Raw genomic sequence first — 21,493 nt, 5'->3', positions numbered from 1 at the left:
GTCAGCTGTATGACTCAGGGTAGCACCTTTTAGTTGCTATAACAAACAAACCAAAATCCTGGATCCTTAATTCAATCAATGTTTATTTGTGACTAACACAAAGTTCAATACAGATGTTCCTGGATGAGCTATTCTACTGATCAGCTCCATCCAAGAAACAAAAATTCCAGGCTTCAGGTTCCCACTGTCTTATAATTCTCTTTTGGAGAACTTCATTTCCAGACTGTGAGTGAGATCATGGAAGATCATATGATTCATAGCCAAACAATAAGTTCCTTTTATGCTGTTACTCAGTGCCAGTTACATTACTGCAACGTAACTGAGAGAGGCTGGGGGATTTAACTTTTCCATGTGCATAGGAAAATTAAAGGAATATTTTTCAGCAGCTAGCCAGTGTTTGCCATATAAGCCATGCAGCACAGGATTCTTAGATAGGGCTGGAAAACATTATACTGAGTGAAATAACCCAGACCCAGAAAGATAAATGCCTCATGCTCTTACTATAAGTTGATGTTTGCATCAGGTCTTTTACATTTGTGTGTTTAAATCAGAGTACATGTATAATTCAGGAAACTTGGTGAAAAAAAAACAATTTGATGAGGAGAAAGAAGAAAAGTTTTATGGGAGATAAACCTCCCATCCTGGAAGAAAAATCACTAATACACAAGAATTCTAAAGAGAGGTGAAATACTCTATCCATCCTGAAGAGAAACTTATTAAGCTAGAGAAAGAACACAAAGACTTTAGGAAGTCTCTAAAACTGACCATATGCATTAGGCTTCTCCCTCTTCAAATAAATATAAGCCCTAAGAACTGTAGAGATAGTCTCAAAAGAGCTGAAATGTATAGAAATGTTTAGACCTGCCCTGCAGCCAGAAGATGAAGAGCAGTATTTTAAATTATGGTGTTAACAGTCAGGGTCAGATATCTAATTCAACAATACCTGTGGGGTTGGTGGCTTCACTTAAATCCATTAAATTAACACTTCCCTGATTCAGGGTAGGTAAAAGCACTATTGGACATGAATCATCATCTTAGGGAAAATAAAGTTTCTAACTTTTTTTTTATCTTGAAAATATGAGGCAAAATTTAAACCTCTATTTTTTATTTTAAAATATGTAAACTCTGCTTTTCTTGATGAAATAATACCTTCAGGGAAGAATTTGACAAAGCCATACTTTACAATGGTAATAGAACTATAATAAAGAATCTGATATAATATAAACAAAATAATCATAATTAATTAAATTCATGAAAAGTGTAGAGAAAGAAAATGAAAACAGAAATAATTTTACATATTTCCTTAAAGAAAAACTTGCTCTCTAGTCATAAGTGATTACTGACTCTGGTAATTCCAGGTCTTAGGATGCTAGGGATGGGTGGCAGGGGGTTTGAGGCCAGGGTGGGTGGCTTAGTAAATTTGAGGATAGCATGGACTACATAGCAAATTCTGCCCAAAACAGAAGTAAAAACTAGATATGGAGGATGAAGAAGAGGAGGACTAGGAGAGGAAAGGGAAGAGAAGGAAGAAAAAAGGTACAGGAAGAGGAGGAGGGAAAAATAAATCAAGGAGGACAGAAGGGAAAAACAAGCTAAAAGAAAAAAATCTAATCCATTATAGGAAAAGTTAGAGTCACTTCACCTGTGACCCTAGGCATCTACATAAGGGTTTAGATAATTCTGAAATTCACATTCATAGAATATTTTAATCTATACTAGCATTTATGAAATTCATGTTTCACAAAAAGAAATAAACCATTTCCACAAATAGAGAATTTTTTTGCTTGTCTATTGATCTAATTCAAAATATTAAGAGGCGTGGTTGTGCATGGGTTTGATCCCATCACACTAAAGACAGAGGCAGGATACTCTCTTTGAGTTCAAGGCCAATCTGCTCATTCTACATAATGAGTTCCAAGACAGCCAGGATTACATAGAGAGACCCTGACTCAAAAATATAAAAATTAAAAATTAAAAAACTTTAAAAGAAAAGAAAGACATTAAAAACTACTATATAGAAGTTTGGGGTTTTAGGTAATCTCTGATAGGGAAGAACATTATAGAATTAAAGAAACCATAAAAGAAAGGTAAAGAATAAAGAAACAATTAATTTATAGACAAAGTATTAGTTTCATAAAGAATTTTTTTTACTGGATTCACTGCTTTCACCATTATCTATGCTTATAAAATCTAATGTGTTTTTTATGACGTTATTTAAGAACCTGATATTGGTAATTAACAATATAGATGATCTCAGACTTTTTGAAAGTATCTGGGAATCAGTAAATATACATGCTGGAAATGCCTGGGCAGAGCAAATCAGCCAAGAATTGTTAATTTAACAAAGCTTGTCTTCAAAATGATCAGAAAATAAAGCCACCCCAGATAATGACTGAGAAAACTTGTCATCTGTAAAGTTAACACAAATCAATCAATTACTGGTGTTTCCCTCAAGAGCAGTGGAGAAAGAGCACTGTTATCATTTATTTCTAAATTCAAGTTTCTTGTTTTATAAAATAAGGTTATTAGGTGAACTTATTTTCTGCAGTTGTTAAGTATTGAGCTAAAAGGTATCAGCATGTATAGTCTAAGGGTATAGTAAAAGACTCTGCTTAGTAGCTATATGCAGTATGTCTCATAAAGTACACCTTTAAAAAATTAGTTGTGAAGAACCAAATCTCTAAGACTCTTACACACATTAAAGGTACAAAAAAGTAAAGAATGAGGGAGAGGATTTCTATAATGACTTCCGTATATTTTATCATACACTCTCAAAAGACCTATAAAAGAGAATACGCTTTGCCTGATAAGGAAGAGAAAGTCAGAAAAGCTCAAATGCATGTTAAATTCCATGGAAAGAATTCTTCATAATTAATACGGAGGGTAATTGAATAGATCAAATTCCAGTGGTTTACAGTGACCCAATCTGACAACTTTAAAATAAAACACAGACCTTTTTCTTTAGCATCTTTAGGAATGAACATTTTTCAACTTCAAGAGTCTTGGAAACTGATACTTCTCCAGAGTTAATGTGAGAAAGTTCCCCATGATCAATATTTTTTTTTCAGTTTCATGAAACCTAAGAACAGAATCTATCGATGCTTTCTAGAAATCTGACCTTCCAACATTGAATACTGTTTGTAAGCTTCTAAAATTATGTTGATCTGCTATAAAGCAAGAAGAAAAGCATGAAATGCTTCAGGTCTACTAGTGTAACAGTGACATGTCTGTTATGTATGTTACTAACCAATCTCTCTCTCATTGGATTTGAATCCCACTGCACAGAAGGGAATTCATATCTGGTACTATTAACTTGTTTTAAAACCTGTGGAGGTTGAGTTCATAGATCCTAGGTAGAGGGACTTACTACTGTTATTTTAATTTTTTAATTTGATGTGATATCAACCTAGCTTCTTAATATTTTATATTTTACCCATAGACAAATGCTATATAGTTAACTTTAATCTGTGAATCTTCTCTTTGTAGCAACTGCTCTATAAATACATGAATTCACTGGGTGTTAAGAATAAATGAAGGCCATGTACTTCTTGGGAACCCACTGGCCATGCTGGCCAGGGACCCAGATAGACAATCTTTATTCTCCCACCTTTCCTTCAATTCCAATAATTCCAATGCTCCAGTCTTATCCCTAGCTTTGTAGCAGACCACTTACTGTGGCCTTCCCTATCCTTTATGCCTCCATTCCCAGCAAATCTTTTCCTATAGACTTATTCCACTACCTCGTATCTTTGTCTCAACCACCAAATCCCACATATAGACATTCCAGGGAAACTTGCTAGCCATGACTGACCAGAGAATCCGTCTTACTTGCAGCTTTTTAGCAGACAACCCGCAGTGGTTTCTCCTTCCTCTCTGCTCCCATCCCCAGGGCTTTACACAGATCCTGGTGGCATACCCAGGTTCCCCCCGTCCTATGGAACCTTTCAGCCCCACCCCTATAGCCCACCCCTATTCCTCAGTGTCAGCTCCCCATACATAGAAACAAGATCTACCCAGGACCCACAGAGGCCACACCTGGCAAAAAATAGACAGATTATCTACCAGCCAAGTCATAGCTACCAGTCTTCTAAGAACAAGAGAGAGCAAGAGAAAAAAAAAGGGGGGGGGCAGAACACTCACCTAACAAAGACAAGACCAGAAATCAGCAACTAGAATTACAGTCATACCAAAACCAGATGCCTAGATGCCAGCATAAAAACACAATCAACAACATCAAGGACAATGTGTTTCTACTAGAGCCCAGCAATCTTACTACCAGAGGTCATGAGAAATGTAATATAGCTGAAGCACAGCAAAGGACTCCAAAATAGCTATTATGAATATGTTCAAGGACTTTAAAGAGGATATGAATAAATACATTAATGAAATCTATGACTAAAAAAACAAACACTAATGAAATGAAGAAAACTCTTCAAGACATGAAAGTAGAAATAGATTCATTAAAGAAAACCCAAATAAACACAAACCATAAGGAACAAAGAAAATATTAAAATTTGGTAGGGAAAAAGGACAAAATAACATATAAAGGCATATTAGAATAAGACTTGACATTTTAATGGAGACACTAAAAGCCAAAAGAGCCTGAATGGATATTTAATAACCACTAGAAGACCAGAGATGCCTTGAAATCTACTACACCCCACAGAACTTTCAATCACAATAGATGGAGGAAGAAAGACATTCTAATATAAAACCAAATTTAAGCAGTGTTTGTCTACAAATCCAGAAAATGATAAAACACAAGGATCAAATAATCTCAGACAAGCAAACCAAAGTGGGGTGGGTGGACACCACAACAAAATAATGGGAATCAAAACATACTGTTCATTGATAACTCTCAATCTCAGTTTCCCAATTAAAAGACAGATAAACAGATTAGATTAGAAAACAGGATTTGCCTGGCAGTGGTGGTGCACACCTTTAATCCCAGCACTCAGGAGACAGAGCCAGGCAGATCTCTGTGAGTTTGAGGCCAGTCAGCTCTACAGAGCAAGATCCAGGACAGGCACCAAAACTACAGAGAGAGACTCTGTCTGGAAAAACAAAAACAAAACAAACAAACAAATAAAAAGCAGGATTCATCCTTCTCCTTCTGCTGTATCCAAAACCTTAACATCAAATATAGACAGACATCAGTTCAATGTAAAGGACAGGAGAAGATATTAAAAGCAAATGGATTCAAAGAGAAAGCTAGTGTAGTCATCTTAATATCTGACAAAATAAACTTCAAACCAAAACTTCTAACCAAAAGAGATAGAGAAGGACACTAAATATTCATCAAATGAAAAATTCACCAAGGGGACATTGCATCTAAACAACTAGGCACCAAACACAAGGACACTCGAGTTCATAAGAGAAACACTACAGCTTAAATCACATATTGGGCCTCACACAGTCATACCCCACCCCTGGCAACAGACAGATCATCCATAAAAACTAAACAAAAATGCTGGAACATTATAAACTAAATATACCTAACAGATATTTACAGAACCTTTTACCCAAACACTAACAAAAAAAATTACCTTCTTCTTAGCATCTCATGGAACTTTCTTCAAAACTGACCATGTACTCCGACACACAGCAAGTCTCAATTGATATAAGAAAATTAAACAGTACACTGCATCCTATCTGACCACCATGGATGAAAGCTGGATGTTATCAACAACAGAAACAACAGAAAGTCTACAAACTCATGAGAAGTGAACAACTCACTATTGGATAAATAATGTGCCCAGACAGAAACTTGAAAAGTTTTATTATTGAATGAAAATGAAAACACAATATATCCAAATGTATGCAACACAATGAAGGTGATTCGAAGAGATGACATCATAGCATTAAGTGCTGATATAAAAAAATTGGAGAAATCTCATGTTAGTAACTTGACAACAACCATGAGAGTGCTAGAATAACAACAAAAATGTAACAACCGAAAATAGTAGATGTCCAGAAATAATCAAACTCAGGGGTAAAACAATAAAAGAAAAGCAAACAAACACAAACAATACAAATATATCAATAAAAACAAGAGGTGTCTTTGAGAAAATCATAAGATTGACAAAATTTTAGCTAAATTAACTAAAAGGCAGAGAAAGAAAATCCAAATAAACAAAATTATAGATGAAAAGAAGTTCTGGGAGCCGTGCGGCCTAATTTCAGGCTAGTATATGAGTGCTTGTCCAACAGGTCTCCAGATGAGACAAAAGCCCTTGGGGACAGTCACACTTGGCAAGGACCAGTGGACTTCTGGACAGGAACAGAATACTACTGAGACCCCAACAACACCCCCCAATTGGAAAATCAAAAAGCAGAGGAGGGGTAATTTTCTTGATAGATAACCTACCCGAGCTGAATCAAGAGCAGATAAACAATTTAAACTGAGCTACAATACCTAGTGAAGGTGCAATAGAAGCAGTAATTAAAAGTACCGCAATGAATAAAAGAACAGGGTCAGGATAATTCGGTCAGAATTGTACCAGACTTTCCAGGAAGACTAACTCCAATACTCCTCAAACAACATCACTTAATGGAAACATAAGAAACATTGCCTAGTTCTTTGTGAGATTCCATAATTACCCTGATACCTAATCATATAAAGACCAGCAAAAAAAAAAAAAAAAAAAGACAATTATGGACCAATTTTATGCATGAACATAGATGCAAAAATACTCAAAATACTTGCAAACCAAATCCAAACACATCAAAAAAGTTATCTACCATGATCAATTAGCTTCATCCCAGAGATGCAGGAATGTTTCAACATATTTAAATCCATAAATACAACCCACTATATAAATAGACAGAAATAAAAGACAAATAAACAAACACATTATTATCTCAACAGATTCAGAAAAGGTCTTTGACAAAATCCAACAACCATTCCTGATAAAAGTCTCAGAGAGACTAGGGATACAATGGACTCAGCCTTAAGTTTCTACACCTATAGACACCTAATCATTGATAAAGAAATGAGAACTAAACCCTGGAGAAAGACATCTTCAACAAATGAAGCTATTCAAACAGGATGGCTGCATGAAGAAGACTGCAAATAAATCTACACTTATCAACCTGCAAAAAACTAAAATCCAAATAGATCAAAGAACTCAGCATCAGGCCAGATACGCTGAACCTGATAGAATAGAACGTGGGAAATAGCCTTGAAGTCACTAGCACAAGAAAAGACTTTTTGAACAGAACACCATTAACACAGGCACTAAGATCCACAATTAATAAACTGGACTTCATGGAACTGAGAAGCTTCTGCAAAGTGAAAGACACCATCATCCAGACCATGCAGCAGCCTACAGAATAGGAAAATATTTTACCAACTACACATCTAAAATACATAAAGTATGCAAAAGCTGGACAGCAAGAAATCAAATAACCCAGGTTTAAAATAGGGTACAGTTTTAAACAATGTTCTCAAAAATGGAAATACAAATGGCTGAGAAGCACTTAAAGAAATGTTCAACATTCTTAGTCATCCAAAAATGCAAATCAAAACGATTTTGGGATTTCATCTTATACCTGTCAGAATGGCTGAGATCAATGAAACATATGACAGCTCATGCTGGCAAAGGGAACTTTTCCTTCAGTGCTGGTGCAAGTACAAACATGTACAGCTACTATAGAAATCAACTCCTCAGAAACATGAGAACTGATCTACATCAAGATCCAGCTATACCATGCTTGAGCTTTTACCCAAAAAACATTTGATCTGACTACAGAGACACTTGCTCAACTGTGCCATTTGTTGCTCTATTCATAATAGCCAGAAATTTGAAACAAGCCAGGTGGTGGTGGTGCACCCCCAGCACTCGGGAGGCAAAGCCAGGAGGATCTCTGTGAGTTCAAGGCCAGCCTGGTCTACAGAGCCAGGCCCAGGATAGGCACCAAAAACTACATAGAAAAACCCTGTCTTGAAAAACCAAAAAAAAAAAGAAGAAAGGAAAAGAAATTTGAGATAGCCTAGATGTTAACAAATATATTAATGGATAAAAAAAATGTGGTACATTTATACAAGGGAATATTACTCAGCCATTAAAAAAATGAAACTGTGAAAGTCACAAGCAATTGCATAGAGCTAGAAAAGTTCATCCTGAGTGAGATACCCCAGTCTCAGAAGGACACATATGGCATGTATTTAATTATATGTGGTTGTTAGCTGTTAAGTAAATGGTAAGCAAGCAAGCTACCATCCATATAACCACAAAAGTTAGAGAGTAGGAGACTAGGGGGAAGGATGGATCTCCCTAGGAGGGGAAAGGAGAATAGATAGTTATGGATGGATGAAGAGGGGAAGGAATAGAAGAAGCAAAGGAGGAGTGGATGAGAGGGTAGACAAGGAAGGGAATATGGAAAGGGACAGCTAAAAGTGAGAACTAATTGATGGTCATATGGAGACCTAACACAGTAGAAACTTTGTGTGTGGGAGGAGGGTGTGTGTGTGTGTGTGTGTGTGTGTGTGTGTGTGTGTGTGTGTGTGTGTGTGTGTGTGAAGGCAATCTAAATGAAACTGCAAAATAACTGTGGAGGACAGAGGCAAAATGGGGCATATCTCATCACCAAATTAAGCTTCCAGTGAACAGACTGGGTTACAACAAATCAAATCCTTGGCCAAAAGTGTCCCATGGGAACCCTCAAACTATTGGCAAGGCTGTGAGTTGCTCTCACAAATTGATGGTAATGCCCTATTGCTAAAGACAATAGCTACACAACACTGAGTGGTCCAGCTGGTGCCTTCCTAGAGCCTTCAGCTGTGTGAACTAATGTTGATGGTACGGAAAGATACTTTGCTCACAATCAATGGATAAAGTTAAACACAACCCAGACACAGTTTCTTCTATCTACAGTGATGCCCTGCCTGCAAGATGAGCTAAAATAATAGTGGCACAAAGCTTGTAGGAGTAACCAATCAATATCTCATTGGATTTAAGGACCTGTGCCATGAGATAGAACCTATCCCCAACATTGCTTGGTTGGCCAAGAACCTGAAACCAGATAGGTCAGGGATCTAGGGGAAAACCAAATATTGCTGTTCAGCTAAAGCAGCCATAAAGTGATTCCTGATGATATTCCATTATACTCATAGTGTCTTGCTCAGCCATCATCAGAAAAGCTTCCTCCTGAAGCAAATAAGATCAAATACAGATAATCACAGCCAGACAACGTGCAAAGAGTTCAAGGACTTGGAACACTCAGTCCTAAATAGGATGTCTCCAACAAGTCCCTCCCCTCGGGGCTCAGGGAACTCTGAAAAAGAGGAGGCAGAAAGAGTGTAAGAGTCAGAGGTGGTGGGTAACACCAAAGAAACAAGGCCTTATAAACACAATAGGATAAATACACGCTTGTGCTCACACAGACGGTGGCAGCACACACAGGCCTGCGCTGGTCTGGGCATGCTGGAGTCCCCATGCTGAGAGGACAAGTGGACACAAACCAGTATCCTTAACATAGAAGCTATCTCCAGTTGAGAACCACCTTCAAATGAAAAATTAGTTCTCTAAAACAGAGTCTCGGTTGTGGTGGTAATCTAATTGTACTGAATTATTATTTTGATTGTATGTTAATAAATAAAGTTGTCTGGGGGTCAGAGCTATTAGAGCCATAGCAAGAGTGTGGCGGTGGTGGCACACGCCTTTAATCCCATAGATATCTGTGTGTTCAGGGTCAGAGCTATTAGAGCCATAGCAAGAGTGTGGTGGTGGTGGCACACGCCTTTAATCCCATAAGATCTCTGTGTTCAGGGATATAGCCAGCATTGGAGACATATGCCTTTAAGACCTAGGGGGCTGTACATTCAGACAGTGACGAGGCAGTCATGTGTTTGGGTTTACAACCAATGAGAAGGCAGAACAACATACTATAAAAAAACGAACCGACAGGAAGTAGCTCTCTTTTCGCGAAGCTGGGACAGCAGGAGGAAGGGTGAGATTTTAGCTCTGAGCTCTGACTTCTCCGCTTTCTCTTTTACATTGTTTCTGTGTTTCTTATTTAATAAGACGGTTGGTTACATCAATACTCGGTGGAGATACAAAACACATTTAGGGGCCATCTTCATGCCCAGCAGTAGATGGCCAGCACAAAATTATTTTAGTGGCATGTTTGGAGGTTCTTTGTCTCATGTGTGGTTATAGCATTTTTTCTTTTTCTTTTTTATTTTTTTTTTCATTTTTTTAATGTCATGTCCTTTGCATATGTGTTAGGGCTTCCAGTTTTATGTTTTTGTGGGATTACTGTGTGTATGAATGTTTGTTGTGTCTCTACTATAGATGTATATATGTGTTTCTTGTGCTTTTTTTAATAGGCTTTTCTTCTGTTTGTTTGCTTTTTTCTATTTTGGTGTTTTTGTTTATTTTATTTTATTTTAATATTCTTTAGATGCCTGTTCTCTAAGGAGAGAGAAAGGGTGTGGATTCAGATGAAAGGGAAGGTAGGGAGGATCTTGGAGGACTTTGGAGAAGGGAAACAATAATTACAATATATTACATGAAAATAATCTATTTTCAATAAAAAATAGAAGAAAATATAAATATGATAGTTGATCAAATTATAAAAATCCATAAATGTTTTATATTATTTGATATTTATCATCTGATGAAGTATATTTTTCTGGATCCTATATTCTAACAGAAAATAGTTTAAGGCTTGGGCTTTCAGTCATTCATCATTGTCAACTTCTGAATATTGCCTTTATTATTCTCTACCCTCTTTGTACTTATAACATGGACTGTATTACTTTGACAGGAATTTGCCTTTATTCATACAGGAGTATTTGTCTGTGTGGCATATGTCTGTTTGAGTTTATAAAATAATTACCAATGCAACAACAACAAACAAGAATAATTGATGGTTGTATGCTCACCCCTTAATAGGATATTTATACTACTTTTCTCCCCAAGGCTCAGAAAACATTTTAGGAGACAGGATAAAAAGAATGTAGGAGGTGAATTATAGAGAGAAGTATGATGAAATTATTATCTTCCAGGAAAGACACAGCTCTTACATTCATGATCTCCTAGCAACTTAGATTTCCTGACTGCGACTAAATTTAACTGGACTTGTGAAGAGTCAGTCATGGGCTAGGGGATGGTTCAAGGTCCCTAACACTTCCATGAGAATTTTTAGCTATTGATAAATGTTAGAGGACAAGGAACTTATTCATGAGCTCATCAGCCTCTAATTGACAGTTCCAAAGCCATAGCCATGAAGATAGTAGCAGTTAAATGTAATGGTTCATAAAATTAAAGACATAAATGTGGCAAAAAGTCTTGTAGAGTAGGATGTTGACAGGGATTGGAAGAGGATGTGAGCTGGTATGGAGAGAGAGTAACCACAATACATATATATACATGTGTGTGTGTGTGTGTGTGTGTATATATATATATATATATATATATATACATATGCACACACACACATACATATATGAAACAACAAATTGTATTTAAAATAATAATTTTGTTTTGTTTTGTTTTTTGAGACAAGGTTTCTCTGTGTAGCTTTGTGCCTTTCCTGGAACTCACTTGGTAGCCCAGGCTGGCCTCAAACTCACAGCATCCGCCTGGATCTGCCTCCCAAGTGCTGGGATTAAAGGCATGTGCCACCACTACCCGGCTTAAAATAATCATTTTAAAGAAACAAATTTTGGATAAACAGTGTCTCAGTACTTGCCTACTATGTGTAAAGTCCTAGGTTCCATCCCCAATGCCATACACACACTTACTTCCATGCACAAGCATACAAACACACAGAGTGCAAATTAAAGTTAATTTTTCGCATGTAAATATGTTCCTTTCATTAAAATTGACCATGCGGAACTGGCATTTTGGAGCACATTCCCTATGGAGGGATACCTTGCTCAGCCTTGAGACGGGGGGGGGGGGGGGGGGGAAGGGTTGGTCCTGCCTCAACTTGATATGCTGGACCTTGCTGACTCCCCATGGGAGGCCTTCCCCACTCTGAAGAGTGGATGTGGGGTGGAGTCTGGGCAAGGTGGGGGAAGAGGAGGAGGGGAAGGAGGAGAAACTCTGATTGGTATGTAAAATGAAAAAGAAACTTAAATAAAAAAAGACCATGCATTATTTTGCTAGAACTATTTTACATTTTTAAATGTAGGCTTAACTCTCTTAAAACAAAACATAAAATATATAGAATGTAGAAATATAAATATACTCTAGAATAAACTTATTGTTTCCTTATGAATTTTGAGAAAATATAGTTCCTAATCATAATTCTCCCTAGGGACTAATGAATCAAGGAAATAGTATGACAGTAGCCTTGTGGAATCAGTCTTAAAATAAATGAACTATAGAATAAATTTTAGAAGATGAATAGCAAGCACACCAACAATTTAATCTTTATACTATGCCATTTATTTAAATATGGGGCTGCCAGGTGGCAAAGGAAATCCTAATACACGCTTGAAAGAAACACATTCCTGTGTTTGATGATTAATTTCATGTGTCAATTTGACTAGGCTAGGGAATTCTCAGCTAGGTGGTGAAAAGTCTTTCAGGTATGTGTATAAGGATATCTCTAAAAGAGATTAGTATCTGAATTAGAAGACTGGGAAAGGAAGGGTCACAGTCAGAGTGTTAACAGTAAAATTCAATTATCCAATATATGAACAGAGCTACAAAGACAGATGAAGGGTGAATTCTCCCTACTATATCTCTAATTTCTATCTCCCTTCTTCTTATGATATGTATTATCTTCATGCATGAAGAAAACAGACTCTCCAACATTCATACCCCAGAACTTAGTAAATTTCCCCACTACTTGTACACACACACACACACACACACACACACACACACACACACACACACACTTTTCTGATCTTTGGTCTTAGACTAGGACCAAAACCAGTTTCCCCAACAGCTTGCCTTGTTCTCAGACCTCAGTCTTTAGACTGAATAACAACACTGGCTTTTGCAAAGAGAATTCCCTGTGGCTTCATGAACTCCTGGTTCCACCTGAGCTCTTCCAGTGAATCTCCTTTACATATATAAATATTCAGTTGGTTCTGTTTCTCTGGAAAACTCTGAATAATAGTAATGTGTGAACTCTTTATTTACATAAAAGGAGATCTAGTATATTCATGTATACCAGCAATATTCTTAGTTAAAGGGAAAACATGGCATATATAAAGTGAAAGAAATATTATTTTAATTGGTAGTTAGTATATGTTGTTAAGTGATCTTCAACTTCTAGGGTGTTGTATTTGAATGACACAGAAGGGAAGGAAATTAACAAATGCCATTTCATAACCCAACCTTTTAAAACAGACACAGGAAATTAGATTAGATTTTTCATTTTGAGTAAGAATTTTAGAAAGTATAGCCTGCACATTCTCCAGATGTATAAATGATCAAAATTTGGGATCCAAGCATTCTGTCACTTTGATTTTGTGTCAGAAAATCATTCATCCATGTTAATGTCCAGAAATGTCTCCTAGTTCATTATTTAACTAGTATATGACATTCTCTAGTTTCAAGAACCACTTTCTATGATATTGTATTATGGCTTAATTACTATTCATTTCTGCTTATATTCAACTGCATGACCTAATTTGTGATGACATCATTATTCTTTTATGATTACTAGAACCATAAAATTTTAGTAAATGTAAATATTGAAAATATAGCTATGTGTATATGTGTGTGTATGTGTGTATGTGCATGCATGTATGCTTATGTGTGTTTGGTATGCATGTATATTGGGGGGATGTACTTTAAGCATTGTACGTATTTGACCTGATTCAAAATAATAAAAGAAACACCTTTAAGATGATCATAAAACATCCATGTAAAATTAGGGCTACTACATTTAACAGTACCTTATGAATTATCAAAAAAGACTAGTAATTTCAGCCCACTCTTTTAAAACATGGCTAATATAATCTGAAAGTAACAAAACTGAATCAGAATAGTATAAGGGGTCATCTATATTTCTGTCTGTCTATCATCTATCTTGTATTTCTCTCACCTCTGTTACATATATATCCACACTTGTATACCCTGATTTGTCAATTAAAAAAAATGCCCTTTCCTAAAATCCATTTCATTAGGTGTCACAACAGGTCAAGGGCATTTATGCATTTACCAAGTATATCCTTATCCTCAATAATCGTCATCTCAACTTCTCGTCCGGTAATAATTGTGCACGTGAAAGGAGTTTGAAGAAGAATGCTGATCTCGCCAAAGGACTCCTTCTCTCGAAGTTTACCCATATAAACAAGTTTTTTAGTTTTTTTCTGCAAAAGATATGGACAATAGAGTTTTAATAAAATTATTCATGTAACCATTATTGTCAGAAACTCAGTTATTCATAAACCAACAAGCTAAAAGATATTAGCAATCAAGTTTATTGAAATCAGAGAAAACATTTACATTTTATTTTATTCATTTTATATTATAGCAATGATGCAGTCAAGAACACCAGTGTATGCAAGATAGCTGACAACACTGTCACTTAGTTATGCATCTATTCCATTACTTTAATGTTTGTTTATTCAGGGTATGTGTGAGTTGACCACTATGATGATTACAATGATGAGATGATGATGATGATGATGATGATGGTGGTAGTGGTGGTGACAATGATGATGATGATGACACTATGCATGTAGAGGACTAAGGACAACTCACAGGATTCAGTTCTCTTCTTTCACTATGTGGGCCAGAGATCAAGCTCAGTTTGTCAGGCCCAGTGGCAAGTACATTTACCAGCTGAACTGTAACACTACCCTGCATTTCATCTTTGAACACATTTTGATGTCTGAGAAATGTTGAAATAGTGGAAGTTTTCAAAGGCCCTAGAATACTACTTTATGATCCGAGTGTAACTTTAACCAGCTTTTGTGAGCTACCAATTGTGATAAGCCTTAGCCTCAGTTGGGAGACACGGTTATTGGAGTAACTGAGAGGATGGGGTGGAAACATTGTATTGGTTGTATGTGATGGGGTTAACTGACATAGGAATTATCTCTTGCCTTTGTTCTTCTATTGTCTGGACGTTTGCTCTGAAGTGTGTTACTGGGGATTGATCTCAGGTCCTTGCACACACTATAAGTGTTCTTCCAGTAAGCCATATTCATATTCCAACTATTCTATGTTTTCTTAGTAATGATAGTTATTTTAGTTCAATAATCTAGTAATTTATTTCACATTAGGGGCCCTGTGGAAAAGACTTTATGACAATTTCAGTACAGGTGGTTCTGGAGACATCTTTTTTGGGTGACTTGATGATCAGGTAACAGTAAGCAATGGAAAACCAATTTTTTTCTCCAGGACAGGTGTTCTTCTTTAATTTTTCTTTTTGAACTTCATCTTACCCCTTCTGTTCTATTGTGGTAGTACCTTGCTATGGTTTTCAATTCCATTTCCCTGACAAAGAAGATGAAGTAGCTTATATTGTGGTTATTAGTCATTTTGCAATTTATAAGTACATCTTACTCCATATGCTTCATTCCTGCATCTTTCAGCTTATTATACAAAATAAACCAAATAAAAATTCCCCAAATAATTCAACTTTTATTTTCTTAAATAAAACAAGATTATGATCAATATGCATGAGAAATGCTACCCAACATTCTTTATTCATTAGAGTAATTAATTATTAAAAATCAACAAATAAGTTGAAACTCACCACTTTGCGTAATCGTTGTTTCACAAGTCCCACAACATCTCTATAAATGTTACAATATCCAGAATTTATAAAACCAACAAATGAAATGACAGTTCCACTTTCTACTAACACTGAAAATGAGAGAGAAAGGGAAAGAGATCCAATTATTTACAGTCATGCTACATAAAAACTATTTTGATTATTCTGACAAGAAAAAATTAGCCTACTTGACTCAATAACTCTTTATGGTCGTTTTCTGAATAGATGCCACGTTATATATGCTACATATGTAGAGTAAAATTTTAAAAGTGTATAATATGTACCCCTTTAGAAATAATCACTGAGAAGGCTTTGTCGGGACAGCAATCAAGTGCTAGTATTGTCTAATAGAGGAGATGAAAGGGAGTCTTGGAAGCACCCATCTGCAGAAAATGCTGAATTCTATGTTAAAAATATTTCTAGGCACTGGAGAGAAAGGCTCAGCAATTAAGAGCGTGTACTGCTTCTTCTAGAAGTGGAGTTTGGTTACCGTCACCTGTATCAGGCAGCTCTCAAACACCTGAAACTCCAGCTCCAGGGAAATCCAATGGATCAGTGCACCTGCACTAAAGTGTGTGCACACATGCACATGCCCACAGAGAGGGGCTAAAGTAATCATAAATCTTTAAAAAATATTTCTAATATGTCTGATTTTAAACTTTCAAATATTTGAATAGTCAGTTCCCAAAAAGTTTACTCCTGACTCTCTAGACTCCATACCTTCAGCTGAACAAGCAAAGTTTGAGTATATTAGCAGTTACAAGGAAAGGCTTTCAGGGTATGCTGACCTATGGTGAAGCCTGCTCGGTTAGTTCCTATGTGTTCTTATACAAATTACATTACGCCTCTGAGCTGTGGCTTTTGGCCTGCTTGGAATTCTCTACATGTTCCTTGTTTGTCCCCAAATGAGCAAGTGGGGGAAGGGAGGCAGAGAGGATGTGTTGTTCAAACCCAGAGGCTTCTTCAAAGTTCATTCTTCAAAGTTGCCCATCTTTTGATTTTGTGTATTTATGGTATTGTAGGGGACTGGTATTCAGAGTTCTAATACACTGTGCTCTGTGTAATACTGTTCCTCTTGTCACTCTGGCTTTTGATGATCTGATCTTTATAGAATTTCATGTTTGTTTTTCCTTTTTCATTTTAACTTTCAGAATTGCTTTGTAATATGAAACGTAATTTCCCCGGTGACTGATGCTTTCCTTAGTAAATATATGAAATATACTTAGCTATGTATGCCACAGAGTAAATACCATATATGAATTTGTTATTATTACTGTGAATTTTGAACCTCAGGCTTTCTAAATATTTCAACTATATCTAGGATCTTAATTTAAAAGTCACTGAAGGATAAAAAGTTTCATAAGCAAACATCAGTATAAATTCAAAACTATAAACATGTACTTCTAATAGTATAAGCTATAAAAGACACAAAGTGCTATATTTAAAGTATTTAGTTATATCAATGTGCATTGGATAAGGACTGTTATAAGATGTAAATGTTCTCATAAGATTGGGAATATTAGTTGATTAGAACAATTGACCTTTATTATTTATTTCTAATGTTGATAATTTTGAAATTCTTTTTAAAGTTCAGCTTTTAAAAATCTTTAGTTAATTGTTTGCTTTCTTTTAATATTCTAATATTTCTTCCTACCTAGGTTTCCAAGTAGACTAGACTGTAACTATTCAACTGCTCTTAAATCATCAATTTAATTTATAAATCATCATTTTAATTTATTGAATGTGCTCATATTTTTTCCCATAATAACTTGTTCTAAAACAGGTTTTTGTTTTGACAGCTCTAATTCTTTTGTGTAATGACAATTTCCTGGTTCATTGACATTTGTCCTTATATTTTCTTTAGGGGTTCAATTTTTATTTTTGACCTTCTATTTACAAATGCCTAGTTCAGTCATTTTTTTTCTTGCCTTCAGATAATTGTACACAACGCAACACACTATATTTTAATCTATGTAAGTTTCCAATATTATCTCTAATACACTATGAAATGTGATTGATTTGGTTGTTTTTCTTCATTTTCTTTTAGAGAAGCGTATAGTCGCAAATATTTAGGCATTGTGATGACTAATCTTGATTGTTAACATTATGAGATCTATAATCATCATGTAAACACATCTCTGGACATGTCTATAAGATTTCCTGTCTAGGTTAACTGACGGGGGAGGACACATACTGAATGTGTGCAGTATCATTCTATGGGCTGGAGTTATAGATCGAGTCAAGGGAGAAAGGAAGCTGAGCACCACTAGTTCTTGCTGTCTGCTGTCTAACTCCTGATAGACTGTAACAAGCTACCTCAAATTCCAAACTCCTGCTGCCATGACTTCCACGGGATGATAGACTATACCTTCACATAAACCCCTTCTTTCTTAAGTTGCTTTTGTGAAGTATTACATTGCAACAAGACATGTAACAAATACAGAACTATTGTTTTGCACCCATTAAAATGCATTTTTCCTCATACTTCATGAATTTTTCTATGTTATTAAATTATCCCTTATGTAACATATGTTAAAGAAAAACCTACTAAATACAGAGATCTGTGTATGAATAATAACTTTAATCTTAACACTTTTAATATTTGGTTTTTGCTTGTACTCATAATTCCTGGAATCTAATTAATTTATCAGCTTCTTAACAATAAAGATCATGATATTTCTCTGCAAAGGCTTTGAGTTGTTTATATATTCTGAGACTGGAAGAGCCCTTCACTACTCAGCCATCTCTCCAGAACCCAAGGCATCATTCTTACCTATTTTCCTTAACTCCAAAGTTAGTTGTCAATTTTTTAAGATCTACTGTGGTGATATTTTGTTTGTGCTCTAATAAATAAAGCTTGCCTGAATATCAGAAGGCAGATCTAGCCACTAGTTAACCATAGAGGCCAGGCTGTGTTGGCATACACCTTTAGTCCCAGAACTTGGGAGGAGGAAGCAGGAGGATCAGGAGTTCAAGGCTACCATGGGCTACATAAGATTGATCCAGGAAGTGGAGGCTCCTGCCTTTCATCCCAGTACTTGGAATCTCATGCCTTTCATCCCAGTACTTGGAATCTCATGCCTTTTATCCCAGTACTTGGGAGGCGCATGCCTTTAATCCCCACACTAGGGAGGTGGAGACATGAAGTGATATGGCTGGGCAGAGACAAAAATACAAGGTGGGAGGAGACAGGAGCTCCCCCATTTCAGGATGAGGAGTTGGTGGGGTCAGAAGCAGCTGTGGCTTGCTCCTTTGTCTCTCTGATCTTTCATCATTTACCCCAATATCTGGCTCTGGGCTTTTATTATTAAGATGAATTAGAATTCGAGCTATAATCTACTTCTACTTTAGTTTACTTATTTATTTAAAATGTTTTAAAACAAGTTCTTTCTGGTAGCCCTGATTAGCCTGGAATTCATTAAGTAGGCTTAGCTTGTCTTGGCTTCATAGTCATTTCTGCAACTCAAACAATGAGATTATGGGCATTTACTACCATATCTAGTATATAAGATCTATCTTAATATCTTCTTAATCTAATTAATTATCACCAACTCCTCTCCAAACATCCTACTTTGAATAATTTTCATTTCGGATTTTCCACTGAAACTGTTTTTTTTTTTTTTTTTTTTTTTTTTTTGCTAATGACCATGCTTTTTCAATTATTGTACTGAAATACTTTAAAGCATGCATTGAAAATATGCGTATATCTTCAACCAAACATTAGTAAGTAAAATCCAACATTATGGGATATGGATGTAATTCGGTGTTAGAATAGTTGTTGATGTGCAGATCTAGTGTTTGATCCCTAGCACTGGAAAATAAATAAATATAGCTAACAATATATGGAAGAATCACACACCAAAATCAAAGGGATTTCTCTAAGGTATGTCACATTTGTTCAATAATAAATTAATGTAATCCATCATATCAACATATTAAACAAATACAAAGTTGTATCAATCAATTCAGAAAATAACTTAATTCAATATCTACAGCTGAGTAATAGCTTTGTTGTAGAATATCTAGCATGTGAAAGTCCTTGTGTACCATTTCTAGTACAAAATGACAAAACAATGTCTTTAAAAAAAATAATAATTATTCAAGGCAACGCTCTCAGCAAATTGGTGCAGAAAGCAATTTCTTGAACTTGATTAAAATGTCTATTTACAGATAACAACAAACATTGGGGAAGTATTTTTTCTATCCAGAGTAGAAATATCAATAATATTCTCTCTATTATTTATTTTTCACATATTATTGGAATTCATAAAAAATGATACAAGAGAAAGAAGCATACAAAATATATAAGGAATAGAGAAATAAAACATTTTCCTATGATGTAATTATATATGTAGGAAATCTGAAAAAAAAATGGACTAAGATTCTGAAACTCATTAGGGATATCAACTAAGGTAAACAATACAAAATTAAAACTTAAAAGTCAATCATACCAATAATTAGTAATTTGAAATTAAAACAATACTTATGTTTAGGAAGTTAGAGACTTTAAAGTGAACCTATTATTGTTGTTGGATTAGTCATGTTGTCAAACTGCATGCTAAGTAACTGTTCTTCTCTCAACCATGGTCAGAGATGCTTCTTACTTTAGTGAGTCAAGATTAATGCAGAAATTCCTCACTCTTCAAAGTGCTGAGAATAAGGAAGTTAGAATGCTGAGCCATACATGGGATACCTACACCAACCTATTTACCTTCTACCAAGACCCAAAAATATCTTGGAAGTTTGGGCAGAAAGTATGTAAAAGCTGAAGGAGAGGAGGGTGGCAATATGAAACTCTGTCTTCTGGATATGATATGACTATATGAACTCAAATCAGCTGTGGTTACCTGAATAATATCTACACAGGATCAACCCAGTTGAAAGTTTCAATACAGGTTTATAGGTTTATAGGGAAGAAGTACCTAGGCTCCACCCCTCATTGAGAAGCTATTGGCAGTTAATGGCTTCTCAGGCAGTGAAAATCATTTATCTCTGTTAGAGGAGAGGTGGTGCTGTGGGATGTTCTGTATGCTGTGAATGTGTTGCTCTGATTGGCTGATAAATAAAAGGCTGATTAGCCAGTAGCCAGAAGGGAAGTATATTTGGGATAAATAGACAAGGACAATTATGGGAAGTGGAAGGCTGAGTCAGGAGACGCCAGCCTGCCATCCAGGGAGCAGCATGTAATGGCACACAGGTAAAGCCACAAAACACATGGCAACATATAGATTAACAGAAATGGGCTGAGTTTAAATGTAAGAACTAGTCAGTGGTAGGCCTGAGCTAATGGCCAAGTAGTTTTAATTAATATAAGCCTCTGTGTGTTTACTTGGGCCTGAGAGGCTGCAGACCAGGAAGGACACAGAAAAACTTCAGCTACAAGGTGGCAACTGATTGGCTTAAGACCCAGCAACTGATCCCATACAGTTAAGCCTTTGGGCAATAACTATTAAATTTAATGAGTTAAAACATAATAATACAATAAAATGAACAAAAGGAAGGCATGAAGTTGGAGGGAACTATCATGTATATTTGCATAACCTGAGTTAAATACTTCATTATAAAAGTAACCAATGTTACTTTTCAAGTGAGAAAAGTTATAAGATACATATAAATCTACAAATTATGCACAAGTGATGAATGGTATCCAAGAAGTACTATGTAAGCATAGTAATATTTTACATCAATAAATGGAAAGATCTAATATTGTTACTATAGAAGTTTCTTCCTAAATTATCTACAGACTCAGTATTGCTTCATTAAAACTAATAATGAAAGTAAAATTAAAAAATGAGAGATG

At 35.7% G+C, this 21,493-nt stretch overlaps 1 protein-coding gene across 2 annotated transcripts in view; it reads right to left on the bottom strand.

Annotated features, from left to right (window-relative positions):
• Cnbd1 (cyclic nucleotide binding domain containing 1) overlaps positions 1-21,493 on the bottom strand; it is a 364,314-nt gene that overhangs the window by 76,559 nt on the left and 266,262 nt on the right. For both annotated transcript variants that reach the window (XM_016001789.3, XM_042270807.2), the window contains exons 9-10: positions 15,676-15,785; positions 14,131-14,281 (exon numbers count right to left, since the gene is read on the bottom strand). In XM_016001789.3, coding sequence (XP_015857275.2) covers positions 14,131-14,281; positions 15,676-15,785 — 261 coding nt within the window. The remainder of the gene's footprint in view (positions 1-14,130; positions 14,282-15,675; positions 15,786-21,493) is intronic.

Source organism: Peromyscus maniculatus, chromosome 2 (genome assembly GCF_049852395.1).
Source record: "Peromyscus maniculatus bairdii isolate BWxNUB_F1_BW_parent chromosome 2, HU_Pman_BW_mat_3.1, whole genome shotgun sequence".
NCBI lineage: Eukaryota > Metazoa > Chordata > Mammalia > Rodentia > Cricetidae > Peromyscus > Peromyscus maniculatus.
Note: the sequence above shows the minus strand (reverse complement) of the source record. Positions and strands in the feature narration are given on the sequence as shown.